The following is an 18,146-nucleotide window of genomic DNA, read 5'->3' as shown; positions in this document are numbered from 1 at the left end:
CAAGCAGGCAGAGAGGGGGGGAGGAAGCAGGCTCCCCGCTGAGCAGAGAGCCTGACACGGGGCTGGATCCCAGGACTCTGGGATCATGACCTGAGCCGAAGGCAGAGGCTTAACCCACTGAGCCACCCAGGCACCCAACCATTTTAATTCTTATTCAAAAAATACTTCAGTTTTGATTAAAAGTATCAAAGTATTGGAGGGCTTGAGGGGCTCCATAATTCAGCATCTGCCTTGGCTCAGGTCATGATCCCGGGTTCCTGGGTCGCTGCACTGGGCTCCCTGCTTGGCGGGGGGTCTGCTTCTCTCCCCTCCCCCGTTTGTGTTCCCTCTCTCGCTGTCTCTCTCTGTGTCAAATAAATAAATAAAACCTTAAAAAATGTATCCAAGTATAGAAAAATATCTTGCTCGAACCCTTCACAAATGATGGTCAGGATGAGGGTCAGAAGTAGACCTTAGATGGTTTCCTTGCTGCTCTCTGCACTGGACAGTACCGTGGGCATGAACAGCACACACATCCCCGTCGCTGCTCTGGGGGCCTCCTGTCTGTGAGACACGTTAGCTTCTGTAAGAAAGTAGTGAGATCATGTCATCATAGCCCTTTGTGATCTGAGATGTTCTGGCTTCGAACAAGCAAGTGTGACCCATATTTCATCAGAAGGCTCTGGATTCAACCTTCCTCTCGACTTCCCGTCTCCGACACAAGTGATGCCTTCTGGGCGCCATCCACCTTCCTCTCTAACGTCCTGCTGTGTCTCAGGCATGTTAATTAGTGACCCTGAGCTATCTGAATCAGGAGGGGGTGCTGTCCGTCCCCCTAGCCGGGTCGGAGACAGACAGGTGCAACCTAAGGAGTCTGGCCGGGTCCGGCGGAGGCGTGGCCACTGCACGTCAGACATGGGTCTTCTGGGGGAAGTGGCTGGAAGCCAGTGGCTGCAACCCGGGGTATGAGTGTCTGCGTGCAGAGGGTCTCAGTCAGAAGGCTAGCTCAGCCGCAGACACCCAGTACACCAGCTCCCAGGTAACCCAGAGCAGACTCTTCAGGCATGACCCGAGGCCCAGCTGCACCAAAATCTGACGACCTTGTGAACGTTCACATTCCAGCCTCTTCCATGCCTCTGTGAAAATGGAACATCCAGGACAGGGGCCAAAATACCCTGGTATTTCCAGAAACACTCCAGCGGACCTTGGAGCAAGCCTTTCCCAACATCGTATTCGTGCAAGTGCGCGAGCCGTCAGCGTACAGCCAACAGGCTGTTCGTCTGGACCTCGCTGGCCAGACAGAGGTCACTCGCCTCTGAATCCTGGAGTAAATCCTGCACCGACAGTGCACGCTGGCCATCCTCCACGTGGCGCACAGACGGCGAGGCACTCTCCACGTGCTGGGGGGGCCCTGACAGACCCAGAGGTCTTCGTAGCTCAGCCTCCTTCCCCTGCTATCGGCAGCCCGAACGGAACCAATGCCTTACCTGGGTTTCGTCTTAAGCATCACCTGCACAGGCTATGCCTGCGTTACGGTGGAAGGTCAAGTTCTGGTACAACATTTGGCTCTTATAGAAAATTACTTGAACACTAAAACAAGTAATATGACAAAAGCCGGCTTTATCTTCAAGTCTGTGTTAAATTTAAATTTTCGGCTTTGCTGTTGACTCTCGTAGATTCCACAGAATGGTTTCCTAAAGGAAGGTACGTGGGACTCCTAGGTTCTTGGGAATGAAACGAGCTTCCGTGATGTGGCCTGATGAGGTGGGCGGGAAACATCGGGAAGGAACGGCTTCAGAACTGGAACCTCGTATGTGAAAGTGAACTTGAAAGCTCGCGGCTAAAGAAAAGAGAGCTATCGCCGTATCGAAAAAAACAGAACACCCTGCCCGCCACGGAACAAAGTCTCGTGGTAGAACTCAGTTCTGGTGTGTGAATCCAGGACGGAAAACGTTGCTTGTGCCCAAGCCTCCCCAGGCAGGAGAGCGTGGCCTCTGCTCCCACGTCTGCGGCCGCAGCTCCAGCCCCTCGCGTCTCCCGGGCCCCTCCCGGGGGGCACCCTGACCTCCGTCTGTGTCCACACACAGCGCCATGGGTGTGTCGTGCGGGGCACGCTGGGCTGACGTCAGCTCCACGGAGTACAGACCACACAGCACAGCATCCGCTCAAGAATGTCAGCTTGTCAGCGTCTTCATGCCTCAGTTTCCCCTTCTGCACTGTGAAGATAACTCAGTTCCCACTTCCTAAGAAGAATGTGATTAAAGTACAAGTAAATGTTTACGATGAACTCAAACCCTTTTTTTTTTTTTTGGCTCCAGGTAAAAGTCGTGGCTGCGTCGCCGAGAAAGGACGTTGTAAAGGGCCCTCCGCCATGGCCGGCGTGCGGGGAGCAGCGCGCACGGCGTCAGAGGCCAAATGAGCGCTGAGTCCACGCCTTGTGGGTTTGACTCCAGAGGTCGCCCTGCAGCCCTCAGCCACCCGTCCAGCGCACACGGGATCACCAAGGCAGCCTCGCAGCTGCACGCGCGTCTCGTGTACGCACACGTCGTGTGACACAAAATGAAGACCCTGTACACACAGACACAGAAGCCACGACGCTCGCGTGCACACTCGGAGGCCTGTGCTGTCCCAGGCCTGTCTGTGCAGAAGAAAGCGACTGCAGAACCACAGAACCACCAAGAGAGAAGAAAACCAAGGCTCCAGCAGTGTAACGTGGGATGGCGTGGCGAACACACAGGCTTTGGCGTTATAAGATCTCTGTAGGAGGTAACTACCGACTGCGTCAAAACGAGCCAAGTTCTGTACAGACAAGGGACATGCACTGCGAGGACGTGTGACTCGCCACCATGAATGCCCAGCCACACGTGTGCGGTGACCGCGCTCCAGGCCCCTGTGCAGCCCCGCAAGTTAACAGAATACGGACTTGCATACAAAAGCCAGGAAAAGTGAAGACGTGGAAAAACCAAACACAATGTATCTACTTGCACAGGAGGGGGCAGGAGATGGAGAGGAGTATCAGACCGGGCCAATCCACAACAGACAAGACAGAGGCTTAAACGTGATCTTATCAACAATCTCGTCCAGTGGGGGCATCTGGGGCTCCATCCGTGAAGCGTCTGCCTTCGGTGCAGGTCGTGATCCCAGGATCCGGAGATGGAGCCCCACATCGGACTCTGAGTGGCCCCTTCCCGTGCTCGTGCTCCCTCTCTCTCTCACCCTCACTCAAATAAATAAATAAAATCTTTCAAAAAATTAATAATCTCATCAAATGGAACCACAGAACACACCAAGTGAAAGGCAGAGACAGTCAAATTGGTTAAGAGAACGAAACAAAACTTAGTATCTATAAGAAATGCACTGAAAATAAATGACCCAAGTGGGTTAAAAGGAAACAGAACAGAAAACACCATCCTAACACTAATCAAGAGAGAGCTGCAGTGGCTCCCTTCAGATCAAAGCACACTTCACAAGAGAAGAAAGCCAGAGAGCAGAGCCGTCCTGCCCTAACCAGCAAGCTTCCAAACGCTCGCAGCAAACATTACGGGGAGGAGGGAACCCACAGTTCTGGACGGACGGACCGCGAGAGCGCTCTTGCCGGCTGATAAAGACACAACGAGCAACGGCCACCTGCCTACACAGATGTCGCAGCCCCACCCACCCCCCAGCACACTTGGGCCGTGAATGAACCCTGGTTCGGTGGCTTCAGGCCACGCCATGCCTGGCCTCCACATGTCATTAAAGGACAGATCTCAGGAAAGTCCCCACACACTTGGGGACAGAACAGCACGGGTTTGGATAACCCACAGATCAGTGTGGAAATCAAAGGAGACTAGAAAGTGTCTTGAACTAAATGCGCGCATCCAAACGGGGACGCGTGCACGGCGAGATCTGGAGGGAGCACACAGTACCCTGCCCCGTGCAGGCACAGACAGTGGCCTGCCTCCACCAGGGCCTGTGGGCCGGCGAGGGCCGGTGACAGGGGTTGGGGGGGCCCTGGCAGGGCAGGCCTGGAGACGAGGGCCCCAGAAGGAAGCATCCGTGCCATCTGCTAGGGGCAAGGGAGGGCAGGGAGGCAGCAGAGAAGACACAGGCGGTGTGGGATGGGCCGGACCGCAGGTGGTGGCGCTGAGCACTGCGTGGGTGGAGACGGCCCTGCGCGTGGCAGGCGCGTGTGGGCTGGTGACGTGCGTGGGGAGGGTGCGCGGGGCAGGGCTGTCTGCGGAAGGGCTGGCAGAGGTCAGGAAAGGCTGCGCGCGGAGAGATGACAGTGAAGTTTCCTGGGGAAAACCTGCGCTCACCGCGCGGTCCACGGCAGCCACCAGAGTGGCCATGGCTCCGTCCATTCCGGAGAGGGCAGCGCGGGGACGGTCACGGACTCAAAACAGAAACCGGAACAGAGCCTGCGGAGTGGCAGGTGCTGGGGGAGGGGAAGGTCCAGTCAGCCTCTCTGCACCGAGGGGGCCCGTGGGCTTCTCCCACACAACCAGCCTGTGCGGACGCGGACACATCTCCAGCCGACCGAACTGATTTTCCACCGAAAACGTCAAGTGTGATTTAAAAACAAACCATCATATTTAAGAGTGGAAGGGGCGAGCACAGACCTACTCCTTCACGACAGAGCAAAGGGAGACAGACTGCTGAACCAAGCAGGGAAACAAACCCCTTTTTCCTTTCAATATGGTTTTTAAGGACTGAGTATAATTAAAGTACATTATTTTCTTATTTTAAAATTGAAAGTCCAAACCATGAAGATAAGGCTCACTGTTTGGCCTAATTTAGTGGTCCTGGAGTCCACATGTGAAGGAGTCACCCAGGCCAAAGTGGGAATGGGGACAGAGCAGGGGCAGGGCGGGGGCTAGGGTGTGTGGGGGGCGGTGTTGAGAGAGAACCCGCTTGCCGGAGAACTTCAGAAGAGCCACGTGCGAGACACGACTTCGCAGCTCACTGCAAAGACCACGAGGCCTCCGCAGCCCAGGGCCCCTGCGTCCACTCCTGTCCACACGGCACCCAGTGCTGGACAGTGACTAGCTCTTCCTGTCCCGGGCAGTCGTGGTGGGCGCCACGAGGACCAGACACGTGGACGAGAAGGCAGAGGGCAGCCGGCGTGCCTCCTGCCCTCCGGTCTGTGTGTCAACACGGCGCACACGGCTGGAGCCTGGTTTCCTGCGCGTGGCCAGAGCGCCCACGGCCCCCCGGTCTGAGGAGCACCACGGCTGCCGCCTGCTCCCCAGCCTGGTGCTCCAGCCCTGCTCCTGCCACAGTCCGCGCCGTGCCTCACAGCCCAAGACGCAGAGGGGAGGCTGGGGAGGCGGGAGGGCCCCCAAGAACTCCCACACGTGGAAGAGCCGCCGACGGCACTGCAGTCTGGCCCTGCGACAGCCGCAGCCCGCGCGCTCTCCTCCCGCTCACCCGAAGCCCGCACCTTTCGTGAGCTGCGGGAGTGTTTTCTGCAACAGTCACGGGCGTGTGAATGAACGATCTATTGGAGTTCCACATTCAAAGAAAATAAGAGGAAAGGCCATTCTCCACAAAGCACTCGTAAGGCAACAATCCCAGAGAGGTGCTCTGCTCGGAGAAGAGAAAGCCAGCTCTGTCTGCCCCCGACCCCCGCTTACTGCTCCGGCGGCTGGAGAGCCGGTGTCCCCAGCAGCAGGAGTCAGCAGCCAGCAGAGGTGCGGCGCCCCTCCCACGGGCGCAGCGCTGACACTGCTCTCTTCCTGCCGGGATGCGAAGGCCCAGGCCTAAAGGAAAGGTCTATTTTTTTTTTTTTTTTTGGTAAAATTTTATACTAAGATGAAACTTTGCTCTCCATCAGTCATCAAGGAGACGGACCTTTAATATTAAGTTCCACATGATGTCCTAAATTAGAAACACCAGCATGAATTGATACTCTAAGTCAGATGAACACTGGGGATCCTGGTCTACTTCTGTTCATTGTAAGGGGGTCGGTCATGAACTTTCATCTACTAAAAACACCTCACCGGATATTAAAAGTCTAAAATACGTATTTATTTCCTTCCTGACTTTAAATGGTGAAGAAACAATTTCCCTCCATGGTATGTATTCCCGAACTGCAGAACCACTAGAACGTTCTGGGGACACGCGCAGAGAGGCCATCTGCTTCCTGTAACGAGGCCATCACCAAGGACCTCAGCGTTAAGAAGCGAGTTTTGCAGACCTAGCACCATGTTCACATTTGCTGACAGCATCAGCTCCGTGGTTACCTCTATTACTGATCTTTCTTCCAAGAGCCTGGTTCTGTCCGAGACTGACTGCGCACGGAGAGGGACCCTTTCCATCAGTGACAAATGGAAGAAAGGTTCTGTAATATCCACAGTAAGACCCTGATCATGCTACAACACTCAGCGTCATTGGGAGACCGCTGGAGAACATCCAGCTCTGTCTGGGCAGGACCGACCACCAGGGCAGCACAGGCGTCTCCTCTGGCTGGGGGGCCCCAGCAGGTGTCCGTGCTCCACCATGACCTCCTGCCTCCCCAGAGGAGGCGCCTGCAATGTCCATGCTCGTGGCCCGAGCAGATCCTCCCTGCGCTCCCGGCCTTCGAACAGGCTACACAAGAAGAAAATCCAGAACTGTTCCGATGATGACCACTCTGACCTGCCGCTCGCCAAGACGAGCGCGTGCACCCACCGTGACTTACGGACGTGACTCTGTAGGTTCGCCTCACACAGCAATGGGCTTAGGGGTCAGGGCTTCGCCCTGAGTGAGCGCGGTGTGGAACCGCACACACCTCCCGTCCAGAGGACAAACAGCTCTGCCAGATGGCCGTCCTTCTCCCGACACAGCTGAGAGAGGGAGCAGGCCACACACTGCCGGGGTCACAACCTCAAGCGCAAACCCCAGCACTCTGCCTTGCAGGGCTAAGGAAGCTTCCTCGTAAAAGGCAGAGATGTCTGTGACCAAACGCAGAATGACATCACCCCAGAAACGGGGGGGATGTGTCCCGTTTCAACGGTAGATGTCTTCAGTGCCGCTTTCGTGACCTTCAAGTCCTGAACCGAGTGCAGGCCACGAACTCCCAGAAGCCACCGTGCACGCCACTTTCTCAAAGACTGAGCTACGGTTAAGGCCACGCGGGACTGTTGTTGGGCTTTTGTGCCAGCTGTGGTGGCAGAAGAGCTCCGCCAGCTACCGCGGTCTCAGCTCCGCGTACACACCGCGGGCAGCCCCCACATGGCGGGCTTGACCCCACGCGGCGCCCAGACCCCCACCTTACCTGGACCATGTCCTCGTGCCCCCGCAGACTCTCCAGAGGGACCACGGGAAGGAAGGACTCAGCGTCATGCCTTTTCACTCTCATCTCCACAGCAATTCTAGAGATTGATCGTTCATTCTGACTCTTTAAAATTACAATTCAGTTTATTTAAGACTCTAATATGAAGATCTAGTTTCCTTAAGCTCATTCAATTTAATATCTTATTTATATTTAGAAATCGAGTGAATGTTAATATTCACAAGCAAAGTGCCTTCCTTTTGTGTTAAAGTTACTCATGATGAACAGATTAAAAATCTTCAGGCAATGAATGAAGTTTATGAGGGTTTTGGAGTGGAGTGGGGTGGGGGATGGGAGGGCCTGGTGGTGGGTATTAGGGAGGGCACGTACAGCATGGAGTACTGGGTGTGATGCATAAACAATAAATCTTGGAACACTGAAAAAATAAGATTAAATTAAAAAATAAAATTGTCAAGATTCATTTCAAATATATTCAAGATATATATAATATATATGAATATATAATACTTTAAATTAAAAAAACTTAAAAAGCAAAATGCTCCCACTTTTCAAAAATCTAAGAAAGTAAACCTAAAATATGCTGAATCTCAACTTCTCTTAAAAATTCAAATGCTGCAGTTTTCGGGTCATAGGGTAGATCTATTTTTATTTTTTTGAGGCTCTCCACACTGTTTTCCAAAGAGGCTGCACCAACTTGCATTCCCACCAACAGTGTAAGAGGGTTCCCCTTTCTCCACATCCTCTCCAGCACATGTTGTTTCCTGTCTTGTTGATTGTGGCCATTCTGACTGGTGTAAGGTGGTATCTCAATGTGGTTTTGATTTGAATCTCTCTGATGGCCAGTGATGATGAATATTTTTTCATGTGTTTGTTAGCCACTCATATGTCTTCTTTGGAGAAGTGCCTGTTCATGTCTTCTGCCCATTTTTTGACATTATCTGTTTTTTGAGTGCTGAGTTTGAGGAGTTCTTTATAGATCTTGGATATCAGCCCTTTGTCTGTAGTGTCATTTGCAAATATCTTCTCTGATTCTGTGGGTTGCCTCTTTGTTTTGCTGGCTGTTTCCTTTGCTGTGCAGAAGATTTTGTTTTGTTTTGTTTTTTGCCAAAAAGAAAAAAAAGTTTATTTGGTCTCAAAACTGTAATATCAAATAAAAAGTGAACATCTAATAAATTATTAATGCAAAAGCAAAAAAGATAAACTTACATGATATCCCTATATGATTACTTGAAGATAAAATTTCTTATGCTATAATTTCTAATTTTTTGCTCTTTTTCTCACCGTTAACTTTAACATTAATTCTGTTCATATGAATATGCTCTATTCTTACATTTGCTAAGCCATCAGCTATAATGAAGGAAGCAGAGAAGAAATTTTGGACCATATGGGGCAGGCTCAGTCACAAAGTCAGAAGTCATAGGGAAATCAGGACTCCCTCAAAGTTAGGTCCAGAGCTTTGAACTTTTTCCCCTAACTTATGATATATATATATATATATATATATATATATATATATATATATATATATATATATGATGATATATATGCTTTCTTTTTTCCAAGTGGGCATTACTATGCTATTATTTTCCATTTTCCTTTTATTTTTATGAACTGATTGATACTTTGAGTACAAAGGCTAGGTCTTGAAAGAACCTCCTCTCTGTGGCAGTTGGAACTCTCAGAAGATGTCCCTGTTCCCACAAAATAAACCTATTCCTATTTGTTTGATTTTCTGAAACACACACTGTAAATATTTGCTATCATTAATATCATCACTGGGAGGCTCAGCTGTTTGGACTGATACACAAACAGAGGTTCAACTGTGATCACTGATCATACTGAGTCATATGAAAATACAAACAATTTTCATTTTTTAATCCAAGTTAAAAGCACAAAGGAGATACACAGGTTTGTACACGGATATTGCCTTATTGTTAATTGTTTCCTCATTGTTTTTGTATCACTTTTCTCTTCCTTTCTTCTTTTGCTCTTTTTGCTTGTGATTGATTACCTTCTTTAGTACTATGCTTGATTTTTTCTTTTTATTTTTTGTTTATCTGTTATAAGTTTGATTTGAGGTTATATATAACATTTTAAGTATGTAACCATCTATCTGCATTATGTTGATGGGCACTTGAGCAGAAGCTTTTGATCTTGATGAAGTCCCAAAAGTTCATTTTTGCTTTTGTTTCCCCAAAGATACAGATGTCGTGAAAAGAAGGGCCATCTGTACCCCAATGTTCATGGCAGCAATGGCCACAGTCACCAAACTGTGGAAAGAACCAAGATGCCCTTCAACGGACGAATGGATCAGGAAGATGTGGTCCATATACACTATGGAGTATGATGCCTCCATCAGAAAGGACGAATACCCAACTTTTGTAGCAACATGGACAGGACTGGAGGAGATGATGCTGAGTGAAATCAGTCAAGCAGAGAGAGTCAGTTATCACATGGTTTCACTTACTGTGGAGCATAAGGAATAACACAGAAGACATGGGGAGATGGAGAGGAGAAGTGAGTTGGGGGAAATGGGAGGGGGAGACGAACCATGAGAGACTGTGGACTCTGAAAAACAATCTGAGGGTTTTGGAGGGGAGAGGAGTGGGGGTTGGGTGAGCCTGGTGGTGGGGACTAAGGAGGGCACGGACTGCACGGAGCACTGGGGGTGCTGCAGAAACAATGAATCTTGAATCACTGCATCAAAAAGTAATGATGCATTTTATGGTGACTAACATAACACAATAATTAAATAGGTAAATATATGACTTACAGACCAGAAAAAGTGCTTTCATATTATCTTACATCAGTGCTCTTATAATATCATACTGGACACAAGGTGAAGTTGATGATTACAGTACTGACACAGTAAGTTCTGTAACATGATGACAAGCACATCTGTGACTTCCGGTCACACGTCTGTGACTTCCGGTCACCCACTCCAACAAGTCGCACCTACTTGTCTGCACACGGAGCAGCTTTCTGCCACGGCTAAACCAAAGTTTCCCAATATTTCTTCCTGAACTTCCCATGTCACTGGTGGCCCCGTCCCTTCCAACCAGAACCCATCAGCTCACACACCTGTCCTCTCTCTTCTGTAGCACCGAGTTTGGATTCCTCATACCTCTCGGCCACAGTCCCAGCCAGGGACATCACTGGGGACGGGTGCACGTTCCCACCCTAAACAGCGCGATATCTGAATGGATGTGTCTTAGGACAAGTACACCAAGTGGCCTCTGTGTGCACAGTGACCGCAAGCTGACGGCCCAGCCTTCGAGACAAGCGTGGGCCGTGGGGACTCGGCTGCCCTTCCCAGCAGGATGTGAGATGCTGCCACGGTCTCTGGGGCCTGAGCCCACGCTCCCTGTGAGCTGCCAGGGTTCCTGCTCATTTTCGGAGTCCTCTCTTAGCCACACGCCTTGTGAGAATAATTTCATCAGTACGAGTGCAATCTTCTTCCAAAAGACTCACAAGTCTTATTTTGATGACTGAGCAACAGCACTGGTGAAAAACACAACTTCCTGAACCATATCTAGCAGTATTCTGAGAGAACCAAACTTTGATTTTGAGAGAATAATACTTCTCATAATTAAATGTATTTAACAAAAATCTAGCCAAGCAATCTATCTCCTGCCTTTCCACGAGTCATGCTGAGTCCCTGGCATAAGGTCAGCACCCTCCTCTGTACTATCCGGCCACTTGGGACAAGGCCCTTAAATTAAGTTCCCAGATGCGACACAGACCCACCAGAGCAGACTCTGCAGGGCTTTCGTGATCCCTGCCCTAATGAGCTCATGACGCTGGGGTCACGGCACCCAGCCCTAGGCTGTGTGGGCACCTCTGGGTTTCCTCCCTGGACCTGCAGGTCCAGCACCGTCCCCAGTATGACCCAGCACTAGGGCCACCGTGGAGGGCGGGGACTGACCACACACCCAGGAGAAAAAGCTTAAAGGTTAATAAAGGGCTGACCAGCACAAGCACGATTCCAGTCGAGGGCAGTCACCCAGCTTTCAAGCCACGGAGAAATGCAGGAAGGTGAGGCAGGGAGTGGAGGAAGCAGCCACTGCGGTCGCGGGGTTAGGGCTGTCAGGCTCCACTGCACCCATGCCACCAACCCAGCCATGTGGTGTCCCCCGTCACATGCCCGGGGTGGTGTTTCTTTCTTCTCCTCTTGTGAGGAGCGAGGATGATTACAGGTGCCCACCAGGAACGCAGCACGCCGCACGAGTCCAGCATCCTGCCCGACTGGACACGGAGGAGGCACCCTCGCCCAGAGACACAGACCCGCCCTCCCCGCTGACCGGGGCTCCCCGGCCTGCAGACTCGAACCCCTGCCTTCCGACCACGCTCGGGCATGTCTGCGCCTACACATGCGCTTGAAAACCTAACACGTTAATAGGTTAACAGTTGAATGTTGATGTGATTAGAACTCAGAGGAGTCTTATTTGACAAATACAAATACCAAATTGTGGTTTTGATGCACCATTTAATCGATTTGATAGAACAGAAGCCGAGTCGGGTACTTCGGTCGGTGGGTACCAGCAAGTTTGTAAACAGAAGGACACGCACTTGAGAGGAAGCAGGAGTCTGAGTTTTGCTTTAGTTTTGGAAATGTTAGTGAAGGGATAATGTGTGTCTTAAAATCAAACAAATACACTAAAAAACAGAAACTTTTAAACACCTCGAGGACACTGTTGAAGAAGCATTCACAGATCTGAGAGCTGTGATCAGACAAAATGCAAAACTTTTGAACAACGAGGGTTTTTGTTACGAACTTGCATGTGCAAACACAATGAGCGCGGGGGCTGTAGCACCATTCCGGAAACTCAACAGCAATTGTATAAAGTGAATTGCGGTGTCGCACGTTAACGTTTGAAAATGCTCATTCGTGTTCCGTGTGCCCACCCAGTTCCCCGAGAGGAAGAGCCAGAAAACCAGCTTGGGCCCGACCTCCCCTCCCCCCACGTCGGGAATCAGCGCTCAGGGGACAGCCTGCTCCCCTCGCCTCCCGTGCTTCCGCGAACTGTGCGGGAAACGGTCAGCCGTTCAGAGCCGTTCTCATCCCGTTATGCAGACATTTTGACGCCAATACTGCATTTCCAGGCCCACTGACCTCACCCCTGCCTGCGGTCCCCGCACCCCGCCCTCTGCCACAGGCCCCACTGACCTCCCGCCCCGGCTACAGTCTGTGCCCCTTCCCTCCCGGACCCTCGCTCACCTGCCCGGTGCCAGGGCAGTGAGAGGATTCAAGCATCAATCCAAGCGCTCCGACAGCGAACGACCACACGTGTGACCAATCAGAAAAGAGGGCCCCCGTGGTCGTCACAGCACGGCCTTGTGTCCTGACACGTGCAGAGAACACTTGAACCTGAATGACCCCACCACACGGCTACGTCATGGCTGACGCCAGGCCGAGCCACGTGAGGACTTCCGTGGCACAGACAGGGGCTCTGTGGTCACTGACGCGGCCAGCCTATTGCATCCGTGCCTCTGACATCCAGTGTCACTGAAAGCCAGGTGTGCCCGAGTGTCTACGGTGCCTCTGACAGAAGCAGTGGGCAGAGTGGGGGATGGGGGGGCAGGGGGCAAGGGAGGCGGAAGGGCGGCCCCACTTCTTTCACGCGGGGACCCGTGCACACGCCGCTAGATGACCCACTCACACGGTAACGCTATCCTCTGAACCGACGTCCCCCAATATTCGCCGCACCCCAGTGCGAACAGTCAGGCTTTGCTGCAGGACGGCACAGTCCCGTTGACCGACCCGCGGCCTACGCTGCCCTCTTCCCGAACCTTCTCCTAACTCCACGAATGTCTTTAAATTCTGTGGTCCTGCTCTTCCTCCCGAATTCTCTACACCCTTCCCTCAGCTGCTCTGGGGCCGCCAACGACCGTGTTCACACTAGTGCCCGTGGACACGCCCATGTCCTCTGCAGCCACGAGCAAGTGCGCCCAATGATGACGCACGTGTCGGTGTCCCTGCACGCGATGATGGGCACGTCACCCTACACGTGACGGGATTTCACCCAAACAAAGGCCAGCAGATACAGAAAACGCGAGGAAAGCCGCATGCGGCGTGGACGAGCAGACGTACCTGAGGGACTGACGGGCTGAAGGCCACGCCAGTGACGGTGTCCGTGTGTCCAGCCAGTCTGTGAGAAAACGTGCTCGAGCCCACGTCATACATGTACACCTGCAAGACAAACACACGGGATTCCACGCTGAAAGCGCCAACGGTCCGGGAAGGCGCACGGCGGCAGCACCCCCACGGCTGGGTGACATCGCCGTCACAGGTCCCGGACAGACCAGTGACCCCACAATGCGCGCCTTCCCCTCCTCGCCTGGTCAGGTCCCCGCTGCATTCATGGACCCGCAGCCCCTCAAGCCTCCACAGTCCAACCTCGCCTGCGATCCCAAAGTGGGGTTCTGCTGTCCTTTCCCGTAAACTTGACAAGACCTTCTACTCTTTGCTTCTGGCTAATTAGTCTGGAATTTGAGCAATTCAAATACTTTGAACATTTTGTATGGATGCTGATAAAACTAAAAGTAAAAATGTACCCTCCTCTCTAGTTGTATTACTACGTGAAAAGATACGTATGTGTGTAAATACACACACAGATGCCTTCAGACACTCCAATTTACGGACAGAAGGCTGGGACTGGGTGCCATTCTGAACTGACGTAAGAGATGAGAGATCCACTCCAATTTTTTTTTTTTAGGATTTTATTTATTTATTGACAGACAGAGATCACAAGTGGGCAGAGAGGCAGGCAGAGAGAGAGGGGGAAGCAGGTTCTCCAATGAGCAGAGAGCCCGCTACAGGGCGTGATCCCAGGACCCTGAGATCATGACCTGAGCCGAGGGCAGAGGCTTAACCCACTGAGCCACCCAGGCGCCCCCCCACTCGAATTTTTAAGTAACAAATAGTGCAAACAAGTATTTTGTGGAGTCTACTGGCAATAAAGAGAAATGCCACATTGTAGCAGAAGCAAGACCTCTAGGGGCACCTCGGTGACTATTCCTTCATATTCACGCTGGGGAAGCAGCACATGCAGAGAATAAATGACCAGTACATACACTGAAGGCTTTCTGGACCCCGGACTCTCCCCACATCCGCCGTTCGGAGACCCACAAGGGCAACAGCTCTCCCACACCCATCGCATGTGACCATCAACAGGGACAGCCCAGGCTCCTGCACACGGACACACGGACACACGCACCGATGCCCTGGTGCCATCCTCCCACCTCCAAAGACACAGCCGTCACCCACCCTGCTCTGCACACGAGGACACCAGGCCACACAGCTGCTCGAGTCGTAGTCCCAGCCCCTCACGGGGGCACCGTGGCGGCCTCACCGGAACCCTGCTCTGCTCGGCGTGTTTCCATCACTGCCATCAGTGCACACGTGTGGGCGCCAAAGCCTTGATGCCGTACTAGCCAGTGGTGCGGCCAGTGCAAGCGCCCGCTGGCCGTTTCCAGGGAGCTGAAACCCACACCAGGCCTCGCTCCTCCGCGGCAGCCCACGGGAACGCAGCGTCCACACACACCTGCACAGAACTCCTCAAACGAGCGAACCGACCACAACTTCATGTCCTCTATGTAAACCGTGTGCCAGTACAAAACGGGACTCTTGGAGGCATCCACTGGTCACACACACCTGAATCTCTCCGGATCCCAACCCGTAGAGTCACAAGGAGCAAACATCTCAGCACGGAGGTGTCTCCACGGGGAAAACCACCCTGGAAGGGGCGCCGTGCTCTGAGAAGCCAATGCCCGAGAAGCCCGTTCTGCACGCTCCAGAGTTAGGTGACCGCCAGTGCGCAACATCAAAGTGACCTGTGACCTGGGTCATGAACTTATGACAGAGATGAGAGACGAGCAGGAACGGTGAGGAAGAAGCCAAGGGGTAGGGAAGCGCAAGGGCCTGAAGCCGGGTTTCAGGAAACGAGACATAGCGGGAAAGAGGCCGGGGTGGGAGGGAATCGGGCTGGCAGGGCTAAAGCTTCAGGAACCAGCTTCGTGGTTCGCCAGCGTGGGACACAACTCCAGTTACAGCAGCCAGCCAAGTACAAGCCGGTGGCGGCTCTGGTTCACACGGCCGGAGATGGAGATGGAGAACAGCAGGCACGGAGAGGGTCCGGACAGAGCGGCGCCCACGCACCTGGGGGCCGGCCGGAGAGGACAGGCAGACGGGGACCGCCTATCCCTCCCTCCCCAGGAAGGCCAGGGCAGGGAGGCCGACAGGTGTGGGCGGGCTCTGAGAGCACGGGCACTGGAGGGCGATGTGCTTTTTTCTCAGAGCAGCGTCCGCAAAGTCCTTCCTGAGGTTCCTTACGTGTTTACCGAATTTTGAGTGGGAATCAGCACGGCCCTGCTGTGGCCCTGGATCTCACAAAGCAGATAAAATGATGCTGTGATATCATGACAGGTGTCTAGATAAGGGTCATTTAAGAGACAGCCCTTTGTTTTCCATATGAAAACGCTTTTAAATGAAACATCTTTTTGCCTGGAAGGTTCCTGAATCCACTTAATCTTTCTGGTTGTGGCCAGGTTTCAACACAAAAGCAGCCGTGGGCAGCTGTAAATGTCAGAAGTATCCTTAATTAGACACATACTTGCCACCAGCTGCGCTTTCAAACAGTGGCCACAGTCTCCTGGCAATGCACAAGACGCACCTGTTTGATGCTGAGGACACAGGAATAACAGCTCAACCCACTACAGTCCCTGTGCAGAACACAAGGTTTTAATTAGCTTCATTAAGTCCGGTGGGCCTGGCAGGATCCATCGGAGAAGCCTCTACCTTGGCTCAGGTCATGATCTCAGGGTCCTGGGATCTGGCTCTCTGCTCAGCGGGAAACCTGCTTCTCCCTCTGCCTCTGCCCCTCCTTCTGCTTGTGTTCTCTTTCTGTCAAATAAAATCTTTTGAAAAAAACAAAACTCATGAAGCTAGTCCTCCCCACCCAAGGGAAACCAGCCCCAGCTAAAATGTACTGTGAAATGAATAAAACTTGCAATAACCCTTAGGAAGTCAGTCACTCTGCAACTAAAGTCACAAGCAGAAGGGCCGTGTGTTTCAGCCCGAGTGCTGCTCTGACCAGTTCAGTGCGAGCATTTTGCCGTTCTGTTGAACCGTGTCCTCCAAGATGAAGCTGCTTTCACTTTCCACTTTCTCGTCTCACGTTACTCTTACCATGTCCTTCGCCGCGCACTGCCTGGATTTTCTGCACAGAATAAGGGAAAGGCACTGCAAACGCAAGTTAATGCGCACTCCAGAAGCTTCCCAACAGCGGTGATGCTGTCCGCAGGGGAAGATGCTCATTCACTTTGGTTTTTTGTGTTTTTTTAAGTGTTTCCAGAAGCAATGTTTCCCAGAACTGTGCGTGCTGCTTCAGATCACTGCCTTTCTGGCTCCCACACACACACGAATTACAGTTTTCTCAGAAGGCCCAGGGGTCCCAGCTTCAGCCCCCAGCCTTATTTAATCCCACGAGGACAGAACTGCTGCCCACTTCAGCAGAGGCCAAGACTCCGTCAGGAAGCCCTGGATTTTGGCACACGGAGCCACCAGCACGTGAACAATGGACGTTACTGGTGGGACTCTGGGCTCACCCTCAGGTTTGGAGAGACCTCACCGTGGTCTGGCAGAGCCACGCAGGGGGTCCCTGGCATGGTGTGGACCGCCAGCTGCCCACCCAGCGGAGTCCTGCATGAGTTGTCATCCGCGTTCTAACTCTGCCAGCGTCCTTGGACCTAAGACCACTTACATAAGCAGTCATCTCGAGGGACCTGTTTTTCATTCTTCAAGAATGTGATCACACGTCGGGGCAGAGGACCTGGCAACAACGCCGCTTGGATCCTTGTGCCATTGGCAACACCCTGACAGAGCCACCACAGTCTGACTGCATCTGTCTAGAAGGTGAGATTCAAGCCAGTGTCCCGGAACGCAGCTCCAGAGCCCACCTCAACCCACAGCAGCCATCACTGCACACCGCTGCAGAGGAAATCCCACGGGTCTGGGCTTGGGACACAGAGCCCGCCTCCCTCGAACCTGAGGGTCCTCCTCCGGCACAGCAGGGCTCGCACAATGGAAAAACCCAGGTCTCGTGTCTGCTTCTGTTTCCAAAGTCTGTGCTTGGCTTTATTATGAAAAATGTCAGATATATACAAAAGTATGGGGAATTACATAACCCGCCCATACATGCATACCCCAAAGCCAACATTGTCGAGATCCCGCTCCGCTCGTCCACCTGCCAAACGTTTGTTCTTTACTTTTGTCCTTTTAATTTTTGTGACTGAGGATTGTGAAGCGTTTTTAGCAAATTGCTACGATGATATGCCCCGTACTTTGTGAGGATTTCTAGAAACACAGACATTGGGCGCATGTTTGAGCTGCTGTTTTGTACCCAGATGCAACAGAGGAAGTCTGGAGAGTCCAGTCAGAGCACACTGCCGGCGTCCACAAGTGTCCCTGCATGCAGGCCTCCAGCAGGGTCCGCATGGGGCTGCTACGTCTCTCCAGCACGGCTGTTTGGAGCAATCCTTTCCCCCATGCCAGAGACTCGCTGAAGACAAGGGGTCAGTGTCCTGAAGAATGTTCCACTCAGGACTTGTCTGCTCCCCTCTGTATAATGTCTTCCAATGGCTCCATCACCCTGTGTATGTGCCCTAAGCCAGAAATTATCTACAAAGACTCAATTCAGTTCCAGTTTCTACTGATTTTTCATAAGAATACTTTATGGTGATTATTAGCGAGATGTGTCCCAAAATATCTCTAGGAATGCCCATACCGTCTAACGTAGCGCACGCTGAATGATGCTAATGTCGGTAAGGAGGGCTGGGTGTGACGGCACAACGTCCTTGGAGAACGTCCATCAGCCTGTTTGTTAACTGAGTGAGAACATTTCCCATGAGGTCT

General features: G+C 52.3%; 1 protein-coding gene across 30 annotated transcripts in view; it reads right to left on the bottom strand.

The window, feature by feature from the left end:
* The window catches only part of WDR27 (WD repeat domain 27), a 197,558-nt gene that overhangs the window by 108,169 nt on the left and 71,243 nt on the right, over window positions 1–18,146 (bottom strand). For 29 of the 30 annotated variants that reach the window (XR_009354390.1, XR_009354394.1, XR_009354392.1 and 26 more), the window contains one exon: window positions 13,326–13,424. Coding sequence is in view for 21 of the 30 variants with exons in the window: in XM_059176468.1 (XP_059032451.1) it covers window positions 13,326–13,424 (99 nt within the window). In the remaining 9 variants the exon portion in view is untranslated. Of the gene's footprint in view, window positions 1–8,780; window positions 9,649–13,325; window positions 13,425–18,146 lie in introns of those variants that run through there. The other variant, XM_059176465.1, reaches the window with a different exon arrangement.

Source organism: Mustela lutreola, chromosome 6 (genome assembly GCF_030435805.1).
Source record: "Mustela lutreola isolate mMusLut2 chromosome 6, mMusLut2.pri, whole genome shotgun sequence".
Classification (NCBI taxonomy): Eukaryota; Metazoa; Chordata; class Mammalia; order Carnivora; family Mustelidae; genus Mustela; species Mustela lutreola.
This window is presented reverse-complemented; position numbering and strand designations above follow the sequence as displayed.